Here is a 25,412-nt window from a genome sequence, read left to right as displayed (position 1 = left end):
CTGTGTCCCCTCCCCACCTCCTGCCCACCCCCAGCCTACTGGTGGCGGCACGGGCAGAGCGGTAAAAAGAGTGAGCCTTGAGGCTGTGCAGGCAGGGTTCAGCAACAGCCAAAACACTGGTGTTACCTACACTGTTTTTAGTCACAAGCCCGAAACACAGCACCATTACGGGCTGTGATGAAGAAACTCCATCCCAGCCAGACCAAGCACACCAATACAAGTTTCAATTGAATGTAAAGTCAATTAAGCTTAAACTTGGCTAGATTAAGTCTTGTGTTGGTATTAGACAACTGTAATTGACACTCACAAAGGAAAGAGGGAAAAAAAATAATCATATAATTAGCCTCAGCCAAACATTATAATATCAAAGGATACCAAACATCTTTAATATTCTGAAATGTGGCCCAGTCCTTAAAGCTCAGATTGTGCTTCTGAAAAACAAGATTCCACTTTACTTGTAACCACTTAATTTAATTTAGGCGGTGAACATGTTAACAATTTTCTGCCTCAAACTTTGAAAATTTGATCTTTTTTTAATGTTTTGTGGACGAGAAATGAGGTCACTTAAAGCAAAAACGTCATTGAGGCCACTAACTCCAGCTCTGGATAAAGAGCTTGAGATGCATATCATGAGAAAATGAGAATATGGTAATTTTTTATATCAGAAATATTTAAAACTTTAACAGAAATAATACTGCTAGGATTAGGATAGCTGCACTAATGGTCATAGTTCACATTTGTAAAATATGCAAATGAGTCTTAATTGCATTAAAGCTGTGTAACTGTCCCATGACCTTTGCTATTGACATTTAAATACAGAACTTGTTACTAAATGCACAAGCTGAGTCACAGGAAGAGATCTTGAAGATATCTTTTAATTCCTTGAGTCTCAGATTATGTACACAAATTTCAGTAATTCAAGTACATCTTCACAAATATGCTATTTCTCCAGTGCTTTTTTGCCCATGTCTAGAGGTGCAGGTAATAGTCAGAGAACATGATAAAGAATAAATCAAACTCTGTGCTCTAGTATTAAGACACATGCTTTTCTATATTTCAAATTATTCCATTTGTACTGTACTGAAAACATATTCAGTATTTAACACAAAAATTTGTTCTCCCGAAGCAACATAACCTCTTTAAAAGGCATGAAGTCAAATGCAGCTAAGATAAAATGTCTTTATTTTTGATTTTGTCTTAAATTTACACATTGCAATGAAACCTCACAAAAAATTCTTCATCTGTTACCCATGTCATAAGCTCCCTTGCAGTTTTCAAATGTTTATGGCCTCTTGTTCAAATGTGTAGATATCAAAATCACCAGATCAACACATTCTTTTTACACATGCCATTTTACTCCCTTTATAGAAGAGAATACAACACTTTCAATTTCCCTGTTTATTAACAGTGATTAATAGAGTTGATGAATACGCTTATTCCTGAAAATTTAGACATAAAATTACTTGCCTGATAACCCTAGATGAGAGAAAAAAGCAGGCAGTATCAGATGACTGAAATAAAAGAAGGGACATATGATACCATTGGATATGCAAAACCACTGGAAGATTCTCAGGATCTTCTTTTTCAGATGGTTGTCTCAGCTAGACATTTATAACACAGATGATATAGCATTGTTGAATAAATTCAGCACACTTGTTGGATGAACTGTAGGCAAACATACAGTAACAACCAATAGAGCAGGAATACCCACATCAGGTTAATTTCTCATATTGCTGCTGCTTCTTTGCCAATACCTTACAGTTCTATAAACATTTTCCTTCCCACTCTAAAAGATGCTGATAGTCATTTCCTACTGGTGTGTGAAAATACATAGAAATAAAGCTAATTGTACAAAGGAAACTGGAACCAGATATACGCAAAGCTCTGGGATGCCCAAGTAAGCAAACAACTATTGGGAAAGGAATTACTGCAGTTTCAACGTAGTGATATTCAAAGTTGTCACTGCAGTGGATCACATTTCAGACACAGACATGGGCACCTAGCACTGTTTAAGAAACCTGCCTGACCTCAGCTGCTACTTCAGAAAGTTTTCAGTAGGTTCTGTGTCATATCTGCCAGCCCTCTGCAGATATTTTTAGTACTGTAGGATATATAAAATAGTATAAGCCACCAATGAAGCATGATTTCTAGAGGTAAGATGTTTGAATAAACTGACACAAATAACACAGTACTGTAGTATGATGGATACCTGTAAAAAAAGAAAAGAAAAAAAAGCAAGTTTTTAACTTCCTTTGTTTTTCCTTGTAAATATCTTGATAGAATCCACACTGTTTTAAATAGAAGAACTTAAGAGACATTTAGGACATGATATATACATTCCATTACTCTACCCTGAGTTTTTTATGAAGTCAAGTCATTGGAATAGTATCTATTCTCAGTCATGTAGTTTGTCCAGTTAGGTCAAAACTTGAGGATGCAGAATGTTTTGAAGAAAGAAAAGTAAGTTTGTTTGGCACAACATTTTGGAGTTCACAAAGCATATGTATTATCCACTCTCCTATTCTTGTTGGATCTAAGGAAAATCTAGAGAGAAAGGCAGAGAAGAAAAATAAGTAGTTAACATGATACTGAATTTTATTTTTGGTACTTGTGCTTTTGTAGCACATTTTTCACTGAAAAAAAGCCACCATAACTCATCCTCTGGAAAAGCACAAAAAGGCAGAAGCCTTTTTCAAAGTTTGAAAACCATGGCAAGTCTGCAAAGATATTTAGCCTGCATGATCATTGTGAAGAAATTCTCCAGGACTGTGTTATAAGTTTTAAAAGTCAAGTTTTGCGAGTTTTCTAGGAGACACCAATTTAACTTAGGCTGAAAAACTTTAAGATGAAGTTTCTCTTTCTGCCAAAGAAAGCCATCACTGCTCGCCTGACAACACCCTAGTAGGAAGCCGCATCCCTGAAACAGATGAGGCAGCACCAGAATACTCAAAGAAGTAAAATTAAAAAGACCATTTAAGGACTTTATTTAATTGCTTTACCCTCTCAGATGCTCACTTTTCACTCCTGTCACAGAAGCCATTAGGGCTGATGGGCACTTCAAAGCAATTACAGGTTGGGAGAGCTTCCCAAAAACCTGCCTTGTAAAACTGCAACAGCAGTTCAGCTGCTGGGAGGAAGCTGGCGGTTTAATGATGCCTACCAGGGTGCTGGGCACTGGCAGGACACCCGCTGCTCTTCCTTCTTTAGAAGCCTGTGCACCCGTTTGGGGGCTGGCAAGACGGGGACCCTACCCAAGAAGAAAGCGTCTGCAGCTTGGGGGAACAAGCACCCTCATGAGCGCTCAGGAGGACCTGCGCCCCAGAAGCGCTGTGGCTGGCGATGCCCCGAACAGTGCTAAGGAAAGCTGCCATTGACACTCTTATCGTAGAGAGCAGCGCAGCCGGCCACCACACAGCCAGTAACCACCGCTTCACCACCGCGCTTCTCCAGGCAACTCGCTTCGCTTCAACAAGATGGCGGCCTTCCCATTCGCCTCCTTTGCGAACATGGCTGGTCGAGCCTCCATTGGCGTTTGCCCGCCGCCGCCGTCCCGCTATAGGCTGAGCCACCGGCTTTTCCCGCCCCCTACCTTACACTGCCTCGCCCCGAGCTGGGAACTACATTACCCAGGAGACCACGCGCTCGGGGAGTTGCCCCCCTTTTTTTTTTTTTTTTTTTTTTTTTACACCCCCGCTTATGTAATGCCCTTCCTGGGCAAGGGGGAGTGGGGCGTGGTCTCGCGAGAGTCGGTGCGGGCCGGGGCAGAGCCGGGCGGGCGGTGGGGAGGGGGTGAGGCTTGGGGCCGCCCTGCGCAGGAAACGAAACCGCCCGTGCGGCTCTGCCTCGCCGAGACCGTTGGCCTGGGCCCCATGGCGGCCGCGGAGGCGGCGGCCGCGCCTGCGGAGGCGGCGCTGGATCCTAGCGGGCTCTCTCCGAAAGAAGAAGGGGAGCTGGAAGACGGCGAAATCAGCGATGATGACAACGGCTTCGGGCCCTGTGGCAGCGGCGGCTCTGAGCCCGGCGGCGGCCTCGTCAGCAGCAGGCCCTACTCGAGGCGCAGGCCGCCTCCCGGCCTCCGCGGGGGTATGTCCCTCTCTTCCTCCGGTCGGCGCTTCCCCCGCTCGCGGCACCAGCCCCCGCCGGAGATGGGGCACCTGCACGGACACGGCGGGTATCGGCCCAAGGACTCGTTCCGGTCCCATCCGCCGCCCATGCCGGCGCCGCGGATGCCGTCGGGCTCGCACTCCGAGACGGGCCCCCGGCTGTCTTTCTGGGAGCGCAGCCACAATGCCCTGGACCGATTCCGCTTCCGAGGCCGGCCCTACAGGGGCGGAGGGCGCTGGGGTAGGAGCCGAGGCGGCGGCGATCGGGGAGGCAATCCGCCGGGGAGGCCGCCCGGAGGGGGAGGCGGTGCCGGATTCAGTAGCAGCCAGGGCTGGAGGGAGCCCTCGCCACGGAAATGTATCCTTGAGACGTGAGAGGCAGCGAAGGCGGGGTGGCCGTGCTGCTGGCGTGGGCCTGGGTGTGTCAGTGCCGCGTTACGTGGCCGAAAACCCTGGGAAGGGACGCTTCTCCCTCCTGCTCTGGCAGTAGGACTTTCATAGGGGTAATGGAGAGCGAGGCTCCACTTCTAGTCCTAGAGGTTGGCTGGGGCAGCGGGCCCTGCTCCTCAAGGAGAGGCTGCTGGGAAGCCGGATTACAGCCGTAACCTGGCTTGCAACCTGGCGAGTCAGTCCCATATGGGGGGGGGGGGGGGGGAAGTGTAGCCTGAAACAAAGCCTTAGTCGATTGGATCCCAGATGGCTGCTTTTCTAGCCTGAAGTGAGAATATTGTGAAGCGGGGTCAGTCTTTGGTACGGCAGTTTTAATGTGTATAATTAAAGTGTCACAGTTGTAAAGCTAAAACCCTAAGCTTGTTAATTTCCTTTGTTGGGCAACGAAGGAGCCACTGTTTTTTCATTTTTACTTCCAGCCCTTTAATGGCTGTTACACATAGCTAAAGCTAACTGTAAAGCTCAACCTAAGTTGAACTGGGACTGTACGCACAGAATGTGGTTCATATGGGAGTTTGGGTAACATAGGAAAGCTCTGTTTCTCTATAAAGCTGTACCCAGTGTTCCTTGTAGGATATTCTCCACTGGTTACTGTTAGAGTTGGTTAGGTGACTTTTAGTAGAGTTCTAGTATTTCCTTCTTTTAGGAGTAGGAACTGCGAAAGTGATGGAAAAAAACTCCTCTAATTTTCCATTTTTTCCATAGAAAAAAAACATAAAGAACTGATGCCAGGTTAACTTGAGGGCAGCCTGGTAGTGAAACTTGATGTAACTGCTTTGTTGCCTAACTGAAAATGTAGACAAGTGTAAAAAACACTTGTGTGCCAGAACTTAAGGGTCTGAAAGCTACTCATTGGATCTGTGTGTTATTTTAGATACAAGGTTATTTATCCATGTCATTAATTTTTTTTTTATGTGGATGGAATATGTAAACTAGTGATGAAGAGATGTTTTTATTTAATCTCATCTGGTAAAGTTACAGCATTACTGAAGTCTTCATAAGAACCCTTCATTTAAGGATGTTATCTCAAGAGGCAGCGGGTGAAGATGTGATTGGCCCAAGGTCGCACAGTAAGATGGTTCTGGTGCTGAAAATAGATTTTAAGTCTCTTAATATGCAGTGTTGCTCCGAGTACCAGAAAATGGTTACTTTCTGTATAATGAGTAATTTGCAGCACAAATGTATTGATCATCCTAAACAGGTCTTGCAATAGTTGTTAATACTGCTACAGAGTCTCCTTCTCCCTTTTAATTAAAAGGGCATTCAGAAACTGATAATTCCATTTACAAACCAAAAGCAGAAAATGAGTAAATATTTTTTTTTTTCTCCCTTGATACTTAAGATGCACTCTTCTGTTTAAACATGGTAGTGAAGGTTCTAATACTATAGCTTTTTAATAAGTGACATTCAGTTGTTTGTGGATCATATAGTTAAGGATGGCCCCCGATTTTTTTTTTTTTTCTCAATGCAAGTTCTTTTCTGTGTTTTTCATGTCCTTGCCACTCTGAAGGAGTCCATATTACAGTATTCCTAAATATTAAGGTACCTCCACATTGCTAATATTAATGAAGTAGGGGCATAGTTCATGGGCATGTGACTTCAGAAGAGGCCTTCACATCAACTGCTACAGGAGACTTGTGGCCTGGAGTGGTATTTGGAATTCCCCCAGGAAGGTGAAATGTTTAAGTGTCTGCTAAGACAGAGAGATGGCGCTTTCTTTATCCATGGAATTAGTACATTGCACAGTGCTTTGAAGAAGTGTATGTATAAGTGGGGTAAACGACATGGTGGAGCACAAGAATTCTTGTATTAACTTTTAATTCCTAGCAACTTTAACATGAAGCTGTTGGATAGTCATTCTGCAGAAATTCTTGCACAGAGAATTAAGGAATTCTGAATCTGAAATATGGGACCGAAATGTGACTTTCTGTTTCCACTGAATTCTGAACTCTTCCCAGTGTACATTTTTCTTCACTTCTAATGCCCCAATTTCTTCAATTGATCTCTCTTTTTTTTTTTTTTTGGTTGTAGGATGAACTTTTTCATGATTTGATTGAAGAATAACTGTTTTAATGTATATGTGCCTGTCTGCCTTTCATAGCACTCTGTGTAGTCTTGCATTCTGTGTGTAGAAACACATAGAAAAACAATTTCTACATATATGAAACAGAATTTCTGATTAATTCTGATTGTGGGAGCTGTAGCAATTTTATTATCCTAAGCACAAAAAAAAAATCTCAGGTATTTGTGGTGTTACCCAACTCCAGAAGCTATTGAAGTATTTCAGTATCAAATAATAGTTAGACTTATTATAAATGAAGCTAAATCACTTAATTAGCTTCAGACTTTCCTGTGACTCAAAAAATCACTAAGACGTCCTTGTCTTTTGTAAGTAGAAATGTGTTGGAAGTGAATTTGGCAAATAGGCTTATTACATAATTTGGTGCTCTACTGCATGCAGCTCCTAGTATTTTCAGGATATGTAAAGATTGTTTGATTGCTTTCCTGACTTTCTGTTGTTTATCTTCACTAGTTTCTGCTTTTTGTGCTGCAGCTTAAAGCATTGTATAGCAAAACCTTTTCTGATATTACAGAAGTTGATTTTGTAGGATACATACCAAGATTCTTCATACTTATGTTACGAGTTAGCGTACCAAAACATCCAAGTTGATGTGTGTTGAGAGCAGAAGACAAAGTTATCTTCCTCTAGATCAGTATGTCTGCATACAGAGGACACTTGTTTTAGCTTTTAGTTTGACTCCATTTATTGTTTTAAGAGATGATGATGATGAAAAAGCATTTCACATAACTGGGTGTGAGTCAGCTGTTATCACAGTGGGGTTGATAGTGAAAGCTGAATGAGTCAAACCTGACTTGGTATCCTAAAAGATTGCCCCTCGAGCGTGATTATTTTACAGGATAGTTTAGCTTTTCAAGTATCGGGTTAAGGTAAGAGGAAGTGAACCTCTAATAGTGAGAACTTTTATTCTGGATACAGTTGCCTAAGAATGTTTCCATTGCCTGCCTTGGACAACATGTCAAGAAAATCTATCCCTTCAGCATGCACAGACAGCCTTTTCTGAGTAATTAGTAATTCCCAGACCTCTTTTAGCCTTTTTTGAATGTTTTGACTGCAAGTCTTTAGCCACCTTTTTTTATTCCCTTCAGTTGTTGATTATTCTGTGTCTTGCCTCATTTGTTGAGCTACAGTTACTGTAGTGTGTAATTGTGCTGTGGCTAGACTTAGCATTTTATGAAAGCATAAAATGAGTGAGAGTTAATTTAACCTGTCTTTTTCAGAATGTTGCATGGGAAGTCAATACTTGAGTTACGAACTCTGGAAGTCTGAGTTACTCTTGGTGATAGGGAACCTTCTCAGCATTACAGCTGTTATTTCTGGGAGGGTGGTGTGAGCAAGAGCAACAATTCTCAGCAATTCATGAAATTCTTGTCATAAGTAGGATATTTTAAATTGTTGGTTTGAGAGAATGTTTATTTAAGCTGTCAATATATAATAATGGATACATCTTTTGCATGCTGCTCTGTATAAAGGGGTAGTTTTTGAGCTAGCCTTAAGGTAAACCTAAGATAAAATATATTTTATTTTATTCAGAGAATTATCTGCAGTTCTGTTTGTCATAATTTAGTCTTCAGTGGTAATATCGCCACTGTTTTAAGGTTGTACATACTCTTATCTTGGTTTCCTTGACCAGTAATTCAGCCAAAACTTTTGGAAGGTCCCCATCTAGAAAGCAGAGCTACTCTTCTAAAAATGAAAACTCTGTGGAAGAAAGTTTTGAGGATCTGCTCTTGAAGTATAAGCAGATACAATTAGAGCTTGAATACATTAATAAAGATGAAAGACTGGCTTTGAGCAACAGGGAAGAAAATGAACAAGAAGGTGATGATAAAACAGTGGACACTGAGGACCAAGTACCTGTAGAAAATGACAGTATTACAACAGATGCTATGAAAGAAGTATCTCCTGAGGAGAAAAATCCGGTTATAGCTTTTCAGGCATTCGAATTGAAACCTCTCAGACAAAAACTGCCTACTCCAGCTGAAAGGAGCAGATTAAAAAAAGGCAAAGAAGGAACGAAACAGTCATCACAAAAATCTGAAGTCACAGAATCTGGCCAAGGTAAATACTTATAAAATTGTTTTAGCTTGTAAAGTTCTTTTTGCTTTCGATTGTTTATTCTATTTATTAGGTATTGGGGAAAATTTGACTTTAACTAAAATACTAATTTTAATTAAAATATTAAATGTTTTAAGTTATAGGTTTAATGTACTTAATTCCTGTTTTTTGTAATTCAAGGAATTACAAGACTTGAAGGTTTTAATTGCTGTCCACAGCAGAAATCATTGGCTTTCACTTAGTTTTCCTGCTGTTTTTCCCTTGTTCTTTTTTGCAGAAGCAAAACATGGGGTTTTTTTTTTTTTAGCTTAAAAGATAACATTTAGAGACATCTTTTTCTGCATTTCATCTTTGTTACATGGTTTCTTCAGTGTAACAAGCCTGTATGTGAGATTTTCACCAAAATTATTTTGGTCATAATTGGTATTCATGAATAGTGGTGAAATCGTAGGCCAGAAGTATAAAGGATTTGTAGAAGAAACGTAGCTGAAGGGTAGAATAACTGTCTTATCCAGGTAGTTCTGGACTGTGGGCCAAAGAGGGTAATTGCTCAGATGCATGAAGCAGTTAGTGAGAAACAAGTTATTGTGTCCAGCTGACCTGCAGTAAAAGTCCTTGAGTTTACTTTTAAGTCTGCAGCAAAGTAAAGCAGCTAGCTTAAACTTTGTATTCTGAGACTTCATCTGGTTCTAATAAGCGTTTGCTGTGGTTGAGGGTGTGCTGCTGGATATCACTTGTCATCTTATGTTAGCTAATTTGTCAATGTGTGTAAACTATCAATTTGAGTGGGAAGAGACAAAGCAGTACATGGATGGATTAAGAACACAGGTGAATAATTAGTAGGAATACGAAGGTAGGACTAGAACACTGAAAGTCAGAATGATTTATACATCACTTCAGGGTGAAACTTTAGAAGATGAAGCCTGTAAAGAAACCAAAAGAGAAAACTGATAATTAGTAGTCAAACCACCTCATTCTAGATATTCTTCCCCTTGTGTCTTTCTCATTAATTAAAAAAAAAAAGTTCTGGTATTCTTTAAGATGTCATGTACTTTTTAATGGGAGACATGGGGAAAAACAACTGATCTTGACCATAGAAGAAAAAACAGTAGCCTGCAGGAAGAGAGCATAGCAAGGCAGGAGTAAAAAAGGTATTTAAAAAGCAGAACAATCTCAAAAAAAATCCAACTTCAAAACTTAGAAGAACTGAAGTTGAAAGTACAGTTCATGTGGTAGTGAAAATAGATGCTGTAGCACGTGCATTAAGAGCATCTCAGTTTTTGCACACTACTCAAATGTATGACATAAGAATGATCTGAAAGCAGACAGATTATGTATGAGTGACTCTGTGTGGCAATGTAATGTAGGCTTCCAAAGTAGAAAAACCCAGCTGATACCAGGTATTTCAGATTAATGTGTGTCAGGTGAATGTATACTACTTGATTATGCATATATTAAGAAATCGGCAAAATTTGTTTTTCCCCATTATATTTACTTTTAAATGGCATACTGGATATTTTTCCAGTCCTGTTCAAATTGAAGAAACTTGTCTTAAAACTCAGGGAAGTTTATGTCTCGTTCTAGAATTAATTCTCTGTGGTTCAGCTGCTCTGACAGAAGGTTTACAGTATTGGCTGTTTTCCTTCCTTTGTTGCCTGTTAGTGTTCTGCCAGTGTTGTCCTGTTCTGGTTTGAAAGAGTGTTTTAGCTTGTGTAGTATGTCCCTGCATCACAGAAACTCGTGTACCATCTCTGTGTCCCTACTTTCAACCTGTGGACTGAATGGTCCACTCTTTTGAATTTTCGTTTAGAATACATGTGAGTATTAGATATTATTTTTCTTCCTCTTGTATGTGTGCTGTTAAAAAATGCATGCATGTGCAAGCAGGAAGACATTTCAGCATTTGCTACATACTATTTTTCTTTGGTTATGAGGTCTTGGTATATTTTAAACAGTGCCTTTCTGAATGTGACTTTTTGTAAAATGCTAGGAAGAGTAAAAGCTGTACAGAGCGCAAACTTATTTTCTACCAATTTGAATTGTGGGAAGGAATCTCTCTGAGAAAAGACTAATACAGGAAAAGGTCTCCAAGCTTCTCTCTAAATGTTTATTTCCTTCTGATGCACGTAAACATATATATGTGGTTATATATAAATTATATAAATATAAAATTTTTCTATCGATTTTATTAATATCTATTAGCTATAGTTATAGTATGTATATTACTATGGATATATGGGTTTTGGGCATTCTAACAAATTAGTATGTCAACATCTTAATGTTTATCAGGAAAGCATTACTATTTATGATTAATTTCCATAGGATAGCTCTTTTCTATTTTCCTTTGGCATGAAATGGAGCAAAGGTGTTCTTACTGCAGCTTTGGGCGTTCATATTAAATTCTGCAAAAGACTGACCAGTTGCTTAAAATAGCTGCCAGTGCAATATGAGATGCTCAGGACAGCAGCTGATATGAGATGGTAGCATAAAACAGATGGCAAGAAGCCTTCTTTTCCCCTTGTATCCAAATCTGTTTTTCTCTGCTTCTTGGGGAAGTACATGTCAATTTTAAGATGGAGAATTACTACAAAATGACAAATCTTGCCTTAGGCTTATGGCATCATGATGATGTGGATTTCATCAGACATGCCAAGCTTATATTAATGTTTGTTAATGTGCTCTTATACATACAACTGCTGTTCTGTTTTACACTATGTACCAATGCTACTGATAAAATATGTTTGTATGGATTAAATTTGCACAAAATTTTAATGAAGCTCTGTCTCATGAGAAACAGCTCATTCAAATATGTGGTATTTTCCTTTTGGAAGGTGGAGAAGGCAAGGAACAAACATCAGTGCGAAAGCTTAGCAGTTCAGATGTTACATCTGAAAAGGTAAGAAAGTATTCCTCTGTAGATGAGGCATAATTGCATTATGTTAGTCCAATAGCTTTTTTCCAAATTGCAGTCCAGAAATGTTTCAGTAATAGAAGCAGTCCATTGTTAAGGAATGATACCAGTACAGTAGGATTTTTAAGCTTTCTCCTGGTAAAAAATTTGGGACAGACTTCAAAAGACTTTTTCAGAAAAGATTTAGTTATTAAATGACGTTTCCTGACTTTTTGTCTTATCCTTTCTTCTCTTTTCTTCTCAAGAAGCTGCTTGATGATGAGGAGGAGATGTCTGAATTGCAACTTAGGCTTCTTGCGCTTCAGTCTGCTAGTAAAAAATGGCAGCAAAAAGAACAACAGGTGATGAAGGAAAGCAAGGAAAAATTAACAAAAACGAAAAGTGTAACACAGAAAGTCAAAGCCAGTACAAAAGCACATTCAACAAAAAAAACTAGTGCTACAGGTAATAAGTTTAATGTTACTGAAATGGCTACCAATGGCATGACCTCTGAAATAAAAAACATTGGGCAATGAGCCTTTAATCCTTCTAAAACCGCATACGTCTATTCAAAGCTCTTAAAGAATCTAGGATTAGGGGGAACCATTTAGGTAAGGTGGAGTTAATCACAGATCTTTTTATTTAAAGCCAAGCAAGCTTTGAGAAAACAACAGACAAAGACATCAAAGAAGATACAGCAGCAAAAGGAACAAGACAGGCGTCAGAAAGAGGAAGACCAGAGGAAACAAGAAGAGGAAGAGGAGAGAAGAAAGAGAGAAGAAGAAATCAGAAAAATTAGGGACCTCTCAAATCAAGAAGAGCAGTACAATCGGTTTATGAAGCTAGTTGGAGGAAAGAGGAGATCGAGAAGCAGGGTAACAAATTTTTTATATGGTGTTCAAGTGTTACATTTGTGATTCATGAGTGATTTCTGTCTTTATGACCCTCCTGGTTCTATATCCCTCCTTCACTGCCTCCCTTAAAAGAAAGAAAAGCTCAAAGCATTTCAGTGTTCACAATGTTTTAATCCCATGCTAGACAGGCATTACCGAACCTCTGGGTTTGGTAAGATCAGTTTTGCATGAGTTGAACATTTGCAAGTCAGTGGTAGAGTATTTTCCTCCTAAAGGTATTTTGAACATTGTGATCAAAGAGCAGTCTGTAATTGAACACAAACCAATCAACCAAACTTCCTTGGCTTTCTTGTCTTGGATTGCAGTTTTGTCTCCACATTTTCAAACTTTTTGTGTCTGTACAACTTCAGTGGCCACCTCCTTTCAAAATGTAATCTGAGGTTTGGTTTCTTTGTAGTGTTTTTTAATTTGCCGAGGTACAAAATATGCCCAGACACAAAAGATTAATTACTTCAGCCTCATTTACAGGATGACAGAGTTGTGTCAAATTTATGAGGGAATACAGTTACTGCAGTGGTGATCATGCTGCACTTGTAGGCGGCCTTCATTCTCTGATCTTCAGATTGGCAAAAGGCACTTGAATAGCGTTCTTCCTCTAGAACATTGGTACATTACAGAAGAAAAATGACTGTGTTTCTTCAGCATTAATGCTTTCATCATGGAAGTAGTACAGCTGCTGCAGCTAAATGTTGCAAGTGCTTGGAGTTACTGATGTGCTGTAATGAGAAGTGAAACCACAACTAAGGGAATTGTGACTCCCTATGTTATAAATGGGGCTCTTGTATAATAATGAGTGGAAAATAGAGGCTAAAAGTGTTTAACTGTAAACAGTAGAAATTTTGAAAGCTACTGAAATGTCTACTGTATGTGTCTGAAAGATACAAACTGAGGAGTCTTAAGAAGCCATATTTACCTGTTCTGCATATTTTCATTGTTCATTGAACATTGATTGGCAACCATATAGTGTTAAGCATTCTTTAAGCAGTCTGATTTATTAGTTGACAGTCTCTGGGCATGTTTTAGTGGTATGTGGTTCCTTCTGGGACAATAAAAGGGTTCTCCACCTGAGACATCAGTCTTAGAACAATCAGAACATATTTCACCTAAACATACAACCTTTTTCATAATGAAGATGATCCTTGTGCGATTTTGTGTTGTTTCTAACAAGGGTTGTTCAAGTGCTCTTGGTAATTGCCATGACAGATTAATTCTCTTTCAGTGTTTCAGAAATATATAATACCATGGCATTTTACCAGATACATAATGACCTCGTAGGTATTTAAAAATTGCTTCTAAGTATCATGACTCCCCCCATGGCAAAGAGATCCGTTTTTAAAACTGCCTATTAATTTGTCAAGTCACTACCTGCAATGGATTTGATTAAAAGGTAATCTTCAGTTTGCTCTTTTTGTATGAGCTAGGTAAATTGTATATGTAAAGCAATTGGAAGACAAAATTATAAAGGCCTGTTTCTAAAATTTACTTCTAACTGGTTTGCTCTAAAAGAATAACATAAGACTAACTAAATAAAATACACTTTTTTGTGTGTTTAGTCTTCAGATACAGACTTGAGATGGTCTTTGGATAAGCAGACTACAGAGAATGCTGCAGGCATATATCAGCATGATAATTATGATGAAGTTGCTATGGATACAGATAGTGAAACTAACTCTCCAGGTAAGACTTAGTTGCAGTTTTCTTGTATGATGATTGATAAAAATACTTAAAGTAGGGAATGAGCTATCATTTTAGAAGGAAAGTCTTTCTTTTGAGATGTGACAGTTATAGAACTAACATCTTAAGGTGAGCTAATTCCATCTGGTTTTAATGCTGACTTTTTCCTCTCCACCTCTGCTGTGGTGGTATTTTGAAGGTCTTCAAGGTTATGCTGTTGTCATTACAGTACTGTAGAGTTTATTCTTTTACATTCCCAAGCAGCTGCGTAGGAAGTAAGAGCCCCAGGGTGTTGACTAGTTAGACAGCAGCTTTGCCAAAAAGGGCCTGATGATCCCAATGGACATTAAGAGAAATGTGACTCAGCAGCGTGGCTTTGGGTGATAAAGGCAAACTGTGGCCTGGGTTATGGCCCTGTGACTATAGTGGGTGGTTGGTTGGAGGGGGCTGTTAAATACTGACGAGACTGCATCAGTTTTCTATTTTCACGGTAGGAGAAGGATAGTGATGTACTAGCAAAGGACCTTTTTGAATAATGGAAACTGTTTCTAGCCTGTTTGTTCATAAAGTTCGCTGGGGACTAGAACACTTTATGGAAAGAGAATGGAAGAGCTGAGTTTGTGTTGAGAGGAGAAGGCTAAGGAAGGCTTTTGCTGCTGTCTTCAACTACCTAGTGGGCAATTACAGAGAAGACCAGAGGCAAACTCTTCTGTGCAATGTACAACAGAAGGACAAGGGGTAACACTTAAAGTGTAACAAGATAAATTCTGGGTATTCTGTAAGGGAAAACTGTCACAGAGGTTGATCAAACACTAGAACAGGCTAACTGGAAATGTTGTGGAATCTACATCCTCAAATATACTTGGAACTTGACTGGGCAAGGCCCTTAGCAACATGACTTTGAGGGCAGCCCTGCTTTGAGCACCTGGGGCATATGCCTTCCAGAGGTCTCTTCCAGCCTAAATCATTTTGAGTTTGAGGTACGTTTAAGGTATTCAGGTTTCCTTGTTCCATCTCAACATCTGGAGTGTTGAGAAAGCTTCATTAAACATACTACCTTATTGGCCATTTTTATTCTCTTGCTTTTCATCTTCCATCTTTTTTTTCTTTTTTATCTTTTTTTTTTCCCCTCCTTTCTTGTCAGACTTCCTTATAAAATAGTTTGGTAAAATACTGCACCTGCTGTTTTGGACACGTAAGCTACATGACTGCTGTTGATGAAGTATCTCAAGGTCTAGTCTTATGTTTCAGAATTCAGTATCAGCTGTGCATTTGGTCTGCTTCTGTTGTAATTTGTATTGTGTTTTTGGTGGCCGATAAACAGGAGACTCTGTGTTGAGATACCTAGTTTAAGAAGGTAGATTCTTGCAAATTAAATCAAATAGGGCTGAAAAATTCTGAATCTTTATCTTAATAGTACTGTTTGGCTGAACTTGCATTTTGTATGTCAAATAGAAAAAGGACAGATAACTACTCTTTTTATGTACATATATGTAAGAAATAAATGCACTGTGCTGTGTCTGGTGTTACCTTTCAGACTGGTGCATAGTAAAGTCATATGTCTCCTGCTGCTGCATTGAATCAGTTGAAGTATAAGCATGAGTGGGTGTTTAGTAATTACCTGTCAGGTTTCTTACACTTGATAATTTTTTTAATTGTAGCTTCTTCTCCAGTGCAGCCTCCTTTCTTTGAGTGTCCAATAGGATATTTTCCACCTCCAGTACCACCAATTTCCTTGCCACTGCCACCTCCAATTCCAGTAAGTAAACTTGAAAGGAGTGTGTTTTTGATTTTGTATCTTACCTCTAATGCTAATGTTAGTATTAAATTTAGCTTCTATTTTTGGATACAATTCTCTATTTGGTCATTCCCTTGAACTATCTAATAGACTTATGGTTGCATTTTTAAAACTCTATTTCAGCTGATCCAATTCCTGTTTAATGGAAGTTATCCCTATGGAATTAAAATTGGATCTTCATTGTTAGAGCTATGCTGTTTCCTGACAGAATTGCCTGAAACACATAAGGAAAAATAATTAATTGGAATTGTTAGTGCAAGGCCACTTTGCCTCGTATCTCTAGGCCACGTGTGTAGATATGCTTATTTTCTGACTTGTTACCGGGGAGGGGGGGGAACCCGATGAAAACTTAGCTCATTGCAGTCCTTCTTTCAGACTTTGCATTTGGACTATATGCTGTCTGTCTGCTCACCTAAGAGTCCACATGGAAATTGGATTACTGTGATGTTTTTCCCACCACTTTTCTTCACTGAATGATTGTTACTCTTTTTAGTAAAGCAGTAGAAAGTTGTCATTCCCTGCCATGACAGCTTCTTAATTTTTGACTTGGGGAAACCGCAACTTTGTTAGCTAAGACAATTTCATAAAACTGTTTAAGGACTGTTTTTTCAAGCAGTGTGAGCCTGTTTGGTCAGCCATATTTCTGTGGCTAGACTATCTCTGCTTCTGAATTCTCATTTATGTTTAGTTTGTATGTCTGTACTACTTTACTATCCAAATGTAACCTTGTTGTTTCCATTATTCCAAATCTTTGAGGAATTACTATCCGTTTAGCAGCAGCCTTTGAAAGTGATCTAAATCCATTGCACTTTGAATTAGTTTTAAACTGAAATAATTTAGGTCTCAGTCTCTGCTAAATAATCATAAAGTAGTAGTAATTTTCATGTTTCAAACCATTGTTTTCCTTTTTATCTCAGCCTGTACCATCTTTGAGCCAACTTTACGTGGAGGGTATTTCTTGTGTTTCTCTTGAGCCACCTCCACCTCTTCCACCTCTTCCCCCTGAAGAGCCTGAACAGCCACCAAAACCTCCATTTGCAGATGAGGAAGAAGAGGAGGAGATGCTCTTAAGAGAAGAATTACTGAAGTCTCTAGCCAACAAACGAGCTTTCAGATCTGAGGTACTCCACTGGTTTTCAAATGTAAACCTCTAGATGGCAATCTTGACCAAAACTTAAATATGACCTGCGAAGTGAGGGTTACAGGCTTTTTTTTGTGCTGCCTTTCTGATGATTTTTAAAAAAAACCAAATAATTTCTCTGAATTTCCATCACCCTCTGCCCCTCAGAAGAACCTGAAACAAAACCCACCCAGGAATCTCCTTTGAATTGTTAATTGCAGCTTGTCTTTTATTGCTGAAGGAATTGCGAAACTTCAAGGTACTGAAAATTGAGTATGTTCAGGGGAATGGGGATTTTATTTTCTGGGAAAAAATTTTTTTATTTATCAGCTGTCAATTAGAAAATGATATGCTTTTTTTTTCAACCTTCTAGCAAAAGGAGTTAGTAGAGGCTAACTGTTTTGGTTTTTGTTGGTCTGGTTTTTTTTGGACTGAGAAGCAAAGTTTGTGGTTTTGAAAATTTAGATTGTTTTTGACCTCATTAAAAGGTTGCAGATCTTTTGCAGTTGACCTGTGAATAACTGGCATATTCTTGCATGCCTTTTAGATGTTATTGCAGATTTGCAAGATTTGTCTAATACGTTTGGATAGTCTACCAAAATCACAGTTCCAAGTTCCAAGACATGTATGGAACAATCTTATTTATACTCTTTTAAAATAGCTGTGTATAGTGTGTGTGTTTATGATTGTATTTTTGTTTTATTTTGTTAGGAAACATCAAGTAACAGTGGTCCACCCTCCCCTCCTGTTCCAGATAACTTGCAGTCTGTGCCAAGAAGCAATCTGTCCGCTGTCAGTATTAATACTGTGTCTCAGCCACGGGTACAAAATACAAAGTTTGTTAGAGTACCAAGGCCTCCACGAGCAGTGATCACAGTAAGCAAATATTGGTGCTTTCTATTAATAAGACTATGGGTTGAAGTTGTCCTCAGTTCAAATGAACAGCAAATAGACTTAAGGTTTTCTAGTGATACAGCACAGAACAGTGGAGCTTCAGTTAAACATTTGAATTATTAGTAACTTTGATAGTCACTGAATAAACACTGGCACAGGTTGCCCAGAGAGGTGGTAGATGCCCCATCCCTGGCAACATTCAAGGTCAGGTTGGACGGGGCTCTGAGCAAACTGATTTAGTTGAAGATGTCCCTGCTTATTGCAGGAGGGCTGGACTAGGTGACCTTTAAAGGTCCCTTCCTACGAAAAGATTCTATGGCAATCCATTTGCTCTTCTAGAAAGAATTTGACAACTGAAGTAATAATTTACAGCTTAAGAGAGCATCAAAACATGCCAGCACTAATCTGAACTAAAAGAGGCTGTAAATATAGTTCAATTAATTGCTTTTCCAGATTAGCACAGACTAAAGCTTGCTGCTCAGTGGTAGCTGAGCCAATCTAACCACTGTTGCCAAAAAAGAGGTGATCTTGCTCTTTCTCCTGCTCTTGGTCAAATGGTGTGTCCCTTCTTTTAATTTGGGGTCTGGAGCATTAGTCCTGTTGCTTAACTTTTATTTAACATGCCAAACTGGTAGAAGACTAAGCTTGGTGGGGGAGGAAAGTACTTCTAGGGGGACTTGAGTTTTTTCAGTGAACAGTGTGTGAGAATCGGAGCTAGAACAAAAGTGGTCACACATGGCATGTCTGTGAGTGCATGTAGAAGACAGAGGAGAGAGTATTCTCTTCAGGCAGCCGCACACTTTGTTACATTAATTCAAGCCATATTTTGTAACTTGACCTTCATTTGAATGGTCAAGGGAGGTATGTGCAGCTAGCATTTGATTTGTGATGTCTGCAGTCTCCTTGGATTATTGGAAATGTGTTACAAAAACATACTTGCCTCTGTTATGCCAGACTGGAAGCCCATGAAATCTACTGTTCTATTTATGGCAGTGAACCATACATAGTGGATAGTTTGCTATTATTTTAATAACACGTCTTACAAAGATGGTTTGTTGTAGCTCTTTTCCATGCAGATTCTCTAATGAATGGCATAATTGAGGCTATACCTTTGTCTCCACCCAGTGGAAGGCATCTCTAATAAACTATTTTTTTTTTTTTTACTGAGTTTGGAGGAATAGTGTCTTTGAGACTATTATATCACTATCAAATCTAGCTGTAGCTGGCCAGCAGCTTTCTTGTACATAAATACAGACTATATGATCACTTGGTCACCTGATACCTTAATGGAGGGGGGGGAAAAAAAAACCTCACCTTAAGATGGTAGATACCTGCATGTTCCTTTTTTGGTCCCTGTAAGGCCTACTTTCCTTTCTGTAGGAATATTGTGCTCTTAAGCTTAAAGTGGATGTATTTTTTTTCTCTGTACCCATCTTCACAATCTACTTTAGATTCTAGATACAACTAAAGTAATTGTTCAATTTGGGCATGCTAATAAATCATTTCACATTTACTTACATTTTTAAGTGTTCTTACATTTAAATACTAAACCTATTGTGAAAAAACCCTTAAACTACCACATATTCTATTGCCCTGAGACTTCATTAACTGCTGTTGCAGAAATAAAGGAGAACATGTTACTGGGGAGCTGTTGGTTTGTTTTAGTAACATAATACATGTCTCATCAGCTGTGCTGTTGAAAGGCATTATGTAAATGTTAAAAAAACCTGCAGCTGAAATTTACAGCCTGTTGCTAATGATGGTTAGCTTAGTTAAAGCTGACAGGTTAATACCTTATACTTGAACCAGCTAGCTTGGCTAGTGTCTTTTACAAAAATGGTTATAGAAACAAAGCATTTTGCATTTGTTAATAACTTTTTTAAATAGCTTGGGAAATAGAACATTTATATATACAATAGGTGTGTGTTTTAAAGAACTTAGGACCAAATAATTTTCACAGAAGACTAGTCACAAGGTATTTCTGTCCTCTGTGAAAACAATATCAATTAATCCTGTTAGTATAAGCTTTTATAAACAATTTGTATTGAATGCTTCTGACTTAACTTTAGTATTTGGTGTTTCTTACAAGAGCATAAAAAAATTTGTGCTCATAATTTAATTTTGAACTGAAAAACTGATATTTTTTCTGTGAGCATTGTTGAATATACCCAGAAATTAAAAAACCACAAAGGTATAGAAAATGCAAATTCCTCAGGTTTTTGAAATCTAATCTCATAGTTTTGGGGTCTTGGTAGCTTTTCAATGTTTGAGTGTGTTCACCACATTTCAGAAGAGGTTTTAGACTTGGAAACCTTGGGGTTTCTTCTGTGGAGTTGAGGACCTCTGCATAGTGAAATATGCAGGTATTGGTTGTCATTTCAGTGACATCTTGTAACTCTTTTTCAAAGTAGTCATGGACACTCAGGGGTCTGTTCACCACAGATTGAATATATGTCTTACAACATTATGGAGAGATCCTGTGTTACAGCTGAGACTGTGGTTCTGGTGCAGCAGAAGCTAATCTTACCGAAGGCAGTATGATGGTAGTTGCCTGGTGTTACTTTACTGATTGTTAAACACTTTGCTGAACCACATGGAAAAAATAACACCTGGGAAAAAACACATGGAGAAAAGTGGAGTTTGACCCTCCCCACTGTCAGCTTTTCCCCTAGAAGAAAAATAGGAAAGGCAGTTAGAGACTGTTTACACAGCTGTGCCAAAAGCAGCTTGACAGCTTTGCTCTTTTAATACTAAGAGCCAGTGATAGGGAAGGGGTGTATTGGGCATCTGAAGATGAGGAGAAGGGTGGGGTGCCTTGCGTGATTAATTTAGGTTTCCATGGAGCTACAGCTAGAGAATATTTGTGAGGAGGGGACCAATGCCTTTTTTTGTTTTCTTGCACCAATATAGATTGGAATTTCACATACCTGCTCTGTGGTGGTGCTGAAGTAGTAGATATGATCCTTATTTTAAGGACCATCAAGAAAGAGAATACAGAGAATATAACAAAAGAAATTATTGTGGAAATTTAGTCTTTTTCAATGGAAAGTAGGGGTGTGTCCCTTAAAAGACACTTGGAGCTTTGAAGAGGTCCTGTCCTGAGGTAAAGGTTAAGTGTCTTAACTGTAATTGTCCAGACCTGCACTGGGAGATGGGAAGAGCAGTCCTGGAAATGTGAATTGAGTTGCTTCTTGTCAAGCTGTAACTCCAGATCATTTGAAGTTAAGCTAAATTGTCTGCTTGTTTCTGCATCTTTCTTTGTGCTGGAATTGACAGTCATCTGATTTTCAGTGAGCTGTTTCTGCTAGTGATGTTGGCAAAAAGTGATTAATCTTGTTTCATCTGCCTGAGGAGCTCACTGTAAGGTCAGCTAAGTATAACTGTGTATCTGTCTCTAACTTTTTCTTGTTGCTATAAAACTTTTTTCGTTCTCCTCACAGCTTCCAAAACACAAGTCTGTTGTGGTTACATTAAATGACTCAGATGATAGCGAGTCTGATGGAGAGCCATCTAACTCAACTAACAGCGTATTTGGAGGACTAGAATCTATGATAAAAGAAGCAAGGAGGAATGTTGAGGTAAAGATTATCAGCATTTAATAAGTTTATGTTGTAATGATTTTGCTTTGTATATGGAATTTAAACTTTAGAATTTGGTCAAGAAATATTGGATTACATCAGAAATGGGCAAGAGTTGAGTACATTACTCCCATCTGGACCATTACCTTGTAATTTGGATTGCATAAGCTAATTAAAATGATTTTTTGGTAAGATGGCATCCTGAAGATAGAATTGGTGATCTATTTTGTTTTCATTTTTTCAATTAAAATTCAATGCATATTTAATTACTAGCAAAAAAATGGCTTAAAGGATCTTATTAGCCTTGAACAGCTTTACATTTGTGCTGAAATGCCTCTTAAAAATAGTAGTTAATAGCTGTATTTTAACCTAGTGACTAGTATTGACTTGAACCTTGTTGTAACAGGCATCAAAAATCAAAGCCCCTCCAAAATCAGAAAAAGAAAATGATCCAATGAGAACTCCAGAGGCTCTACCAGAAGATAAGAAGATAGAATACAGACTACTAAAAGAAGAGATTGCCAGGTACAACTGAATTTAAATACAGTAAAATGTATATTTTTTGTAGTCCTTTACTAGTCTATTTTTGCAACTGGAAGGAAAATCCAAGTTTGCAAACTTTTGCCATTACGTTCAGGTTTTTCTCCCACTCAATTTTTAGTAAGACAACATTGGAGTCTAAAGGAAGTCCTTGGATTTGAACTGACTTACAGTGGTTGATTGCAGTTGTGGAAAGTTCTTTTTCTTTTAAATTGAAATCTTGTCCTGCTACTTTTTTTAAGATTTGAAAACTGTTGTAAGTACACAACAAAATGAATGTTGAAGCTACTGAATATCTTTGTTTATAACATCTGTTTTAGTCGTGAGAAGCAACGTTTAATTAAATCTGATCCCCTGAGGAACAATTCGTCCCCTGCAAATTCTGATGGTGAAGTTGATGGAATTGGGAGAATAGCAGTAGTGACAAAGCAAGTTACTGAAGCAGAAGCAAAGCTTAAGAAAAACAGGTACATATTACACTGTCCTACCTTGCTTGCTTAACAGGATGAAAATAGTAAATGATCTTTTTGAATATGTAGCATTTAAATTACAGCAAATGATTGGTTTTCTGTTGTCTTGAACTATTCAGTCTTGATTTCTATTGCTGTACAAAAGGAATTGTGTTGTAGTGCCAGTGTGGTGTTTGGTGGTAACTTAAGTATGATTTGTCATGCTAACAGTTTTCAGCTGTGTTTATGTTCGGTGAATATAGAATGTCATCTGTGCCACCTAATGACTCTGAAATAGAAAAAATGAATGTGCCTTTCACTACTCAGTACACTTTGAGGGTAGCATGTTTCAATGGGATATGCCTGATATATATAAATAAGTGTTTCTGCAGAACAGGTATGCTGTTTGAAGCTTTTCCTGTATGCCTTTTCTCTTTAGGCATGCCTCTTCCATGTTTCTCGCGCTTCCTCCAAGTTACTCTGGAAAATAAGTGCTTTGCATCCTTCTCTGCTTCTGTTGCTGCTTAATTATCTCTCTGTGGTCTTGTGAACAAACTAGTTGGTGGTCAGACGTCAATTGAAGGACATTCTTCCCCCCTGCCTTTATTCATACCCATCCATCTAAGTCTTTATCTTCCTTTCTCTAATGTGTAGCTTTCTATACTTAATTACTCTGCTATTATGCCATAATGCTGTGGCTTGTAGTCTACTAATGTGTGTACGTGCTCTAAGGAAGTATTGGGTTGTTACTTAACAGAAGGCAAGAATGTGTATTTTGGATGTCTTAATGTTAAAAACAGTATTAAAGATACACCACTTGCTTACCTTCCTCTATCTTCATAATTAGAATGTTTTATACTGTCATGCTGAACTTCGGATACTGAAATCTGCTGTATGTACTACCAATATTTATTGTCTCATGGGTGCTAAGACTATCTGGAGAAACTTAGTCTGTTGTTTGTTGATAAGTGAAAAAGAGCTGGATTCTTAAATAACTAGGTTTTCAGAGGAGCAGTGATAGTTCTGAGAAAGTTCCCTTTGGAAAAAATCATGTTACATGGATTTTCTACTTCTAGACTGCTGTTGATGAAGGATGAATCTGTCTTGAAACATTTGTTGCAACAAGAGGCCAAGAAGAGAGAGAATGTTCGAATTGCTGAAAATAAAATTAACAAACTGGCCGAACAGCTCCAGGCAACAGAGAAGATCTTGAATGCTAATAAGATGTTTCTCAAGAAGCTTCAGGAACAAGTAACTTTAATTTTGAAATGTTTCTGTTTCCTAGAGCTGGAAGTCTTGAAATGGGAAACCTGATTTTTGGAGGCAATAGACTTTCTTTGCATTAATAATTAATTAATTCCCATGTATTTTCTGATTATATTTTATTATGTGGTCATATCTGAAAATTTGCATCTTACCATAGAATTTCTTTTTTCAGATTCATAAAGTTCAACAACGGGTTACAGTAAAAAAAGCTCTGACATTAAAATATGGGGAAGAACTTGCTCGAGCAAAAGCAGTAGCAAGTAAGGAAATTGGGAAACGAAAACTGGAGCAAGATCATCTTGGAGTAAGTCTTTTGCATGTTTTTAAACCACACTGTACAATTTTTGATTGGGAAACTTAGTTCAAATGGGATTTCAGGAAAAAAGGAAAACATTTCAAAAGCACTGTACGAATCTCCATTGGTTTCCTGTATTTTTGCGAATGCAACAGAAAAAACATTAATTACTTTAAAAGCTGCTACATTTCTGTGCCAGGGGAATGTCATTAATAAATATTTAAATTGATATAAATAAATTAACAAATATTATTTAAATAAGTAAATAAAAGCTATATGCCTGTGAAAGAATGAAATACTTCTCTGTCTGTAGATATTACTGATCGTGTTAAAATATCTATCTATCTAGTAAGATGCTAAAGAGGACACCCGATCTTGTTTTTCAAAACAAAATACAGAAAAACAAGGCTAAAATACTTTTTGTAAACTTTTTGTTTTTGTGTTTCTGCCCCCAACACCACTGTTTGTACTTGTTTTATAGCTCACCTTTTAAATGTGGCCAGAACTTCTGTTGAAGCCCCATACATGACATAGGGTAGTTTTTATCAAAAAACCTGCAAACCTGCCAGGTGAATTGTGGCAAACTCCTTTGTGGTTTTTCTGCTGTTTGTTGAAATTTTCTGGCAAGAGTTTAAAATACTTTTTATAAACTCTGAATTAAATATCTTGCCAATGTTTCATTTACCTCCTGTCAATAGATCAGTAAATGTGAAAATGAAATAAAGGGAATTTTTTTCCTTTTCAGCCAAGCAAAATGTTGAAATTGGAGAACTCCCCTGCATCAAGTCCAAAAAAGCATTCAGCAGAATTGATTGCACTAGAGAAAAAACGACTACAGCAACTAGAGTATGAATATGCTCTAAAGATTCAGAAATTGAAAGAGGCCCGCGCACTTCAAACCAAGGAACAATCAAATATTGCACCTCATGCAGAAGAGGAATCTGAATTTGCATTACCTCAGCCATCACTTCATGATCTTACACAGGATAAATTGTCTTTGGACAGTGAAGAAAACAACTACTTTGATGATGAAGTTCTGTCTAATTCAAACCGAGAACGAAGGAGATCTTTCAGAGAATCTAATTCTTTCACTAAACCAAATCTTAAACACATGGACACTCCAAAACAAGAAACTATAAACAAAATTTCTAAAAAGGCATCAGAGGAGCCTGAGCTGTTCCTTGGGTTGAATATTGATGAACTGAAAAAACTTTATGCTGAAGCTGACAGCTTGAAAGAGCTGCTAGTGAAAAGTACTGCCTTTATAGTACCTAAGGAAGATCTGTTGTGTGGTCAGGTAAAT

At 38.4% G+C, this 25,412-nt stretch overlaps 1 protein-coding gene across 1 annotated transcript in view; it reads left to right on the top strand.

Annotated features, from left to right (window-relative positions):
* Positions 1-3,695: 3,695 nt before the first annotated feature.
* The window catches only part of ZFC3H1 (zinc finger C3H1-type containing), a 42,386-nt gene continuing 20,669 nt past the window's right edge, over positions 3,696-25,412 (top strand). Inside the window, exons 1-15 of the mRNA XM_081999446.1 lie at positions 3,696-4,461; positions 8,275-8,694; positions 11,523-11,587; positions 11,848-12,046; positions 12,230-12,456; positions 14,049-14,172; positions 15,831-15,928; positions 16,885-17,088; positions 17,799-17,963; positions 21,422-21,559; positions 21,966-22,084; positions 22,420-22,566; positions 23,625-23,799; positions 23,987-24,118; positions 24,855-25,406. Coding sequence (XP_081855572.1) covers positions 3,702-4,461; positions 8,275-8,694; positions 11,523-11,587; positions 11,848-12,046; positions 12,230-12,456; positions 14,049-14,172; positions 15,831-15,928; positions 16,885-17,088; positions 17,799-17,963; positions 21,422-21,559; positions 21,966-22,084; positions 22,420-22,566; positions 23,625-23,799; positions 23,987-24,118; positions 24,855-25,406 — 3,525 coding nt within the window. The 5' untranslated portion in view covers positions 3,696-3,701. The remainder of the gene's footprint in view (positions 4,462-8,274; positions 8,695-11,522; positions 11,588-11,847; positions 12,047-12,229; positions 12,457-14,048; positions 14,173-15,830; positions 15,929-16,884; positions 17,089-17,798; positions 17,964-21,421; positions 21,560-21,965; positions 22,085-22,419; positions 22,567-23,624; positions 23,800-23,986; positions 24,119-24,854; positions 25,407-25,412) is intronic.

The sequence above is a fragment of the Phaethon aethereus genome (genome assembly GCF_964289735.1).
Source record: "Phaethon aethereus genome assembly, chromosome: 1".
In the NCBI taxonomy this organism is placed as follows: domain Eukaryota; kingdom Metazoa; phylum Chordata; class Aves; order Phaethontiformes; family Phaethontidae; genus Phaethon; species Phaethon aethereus.
This window is presented reverse-complemented; position numbering and strand designations above follow the sequence as displayed.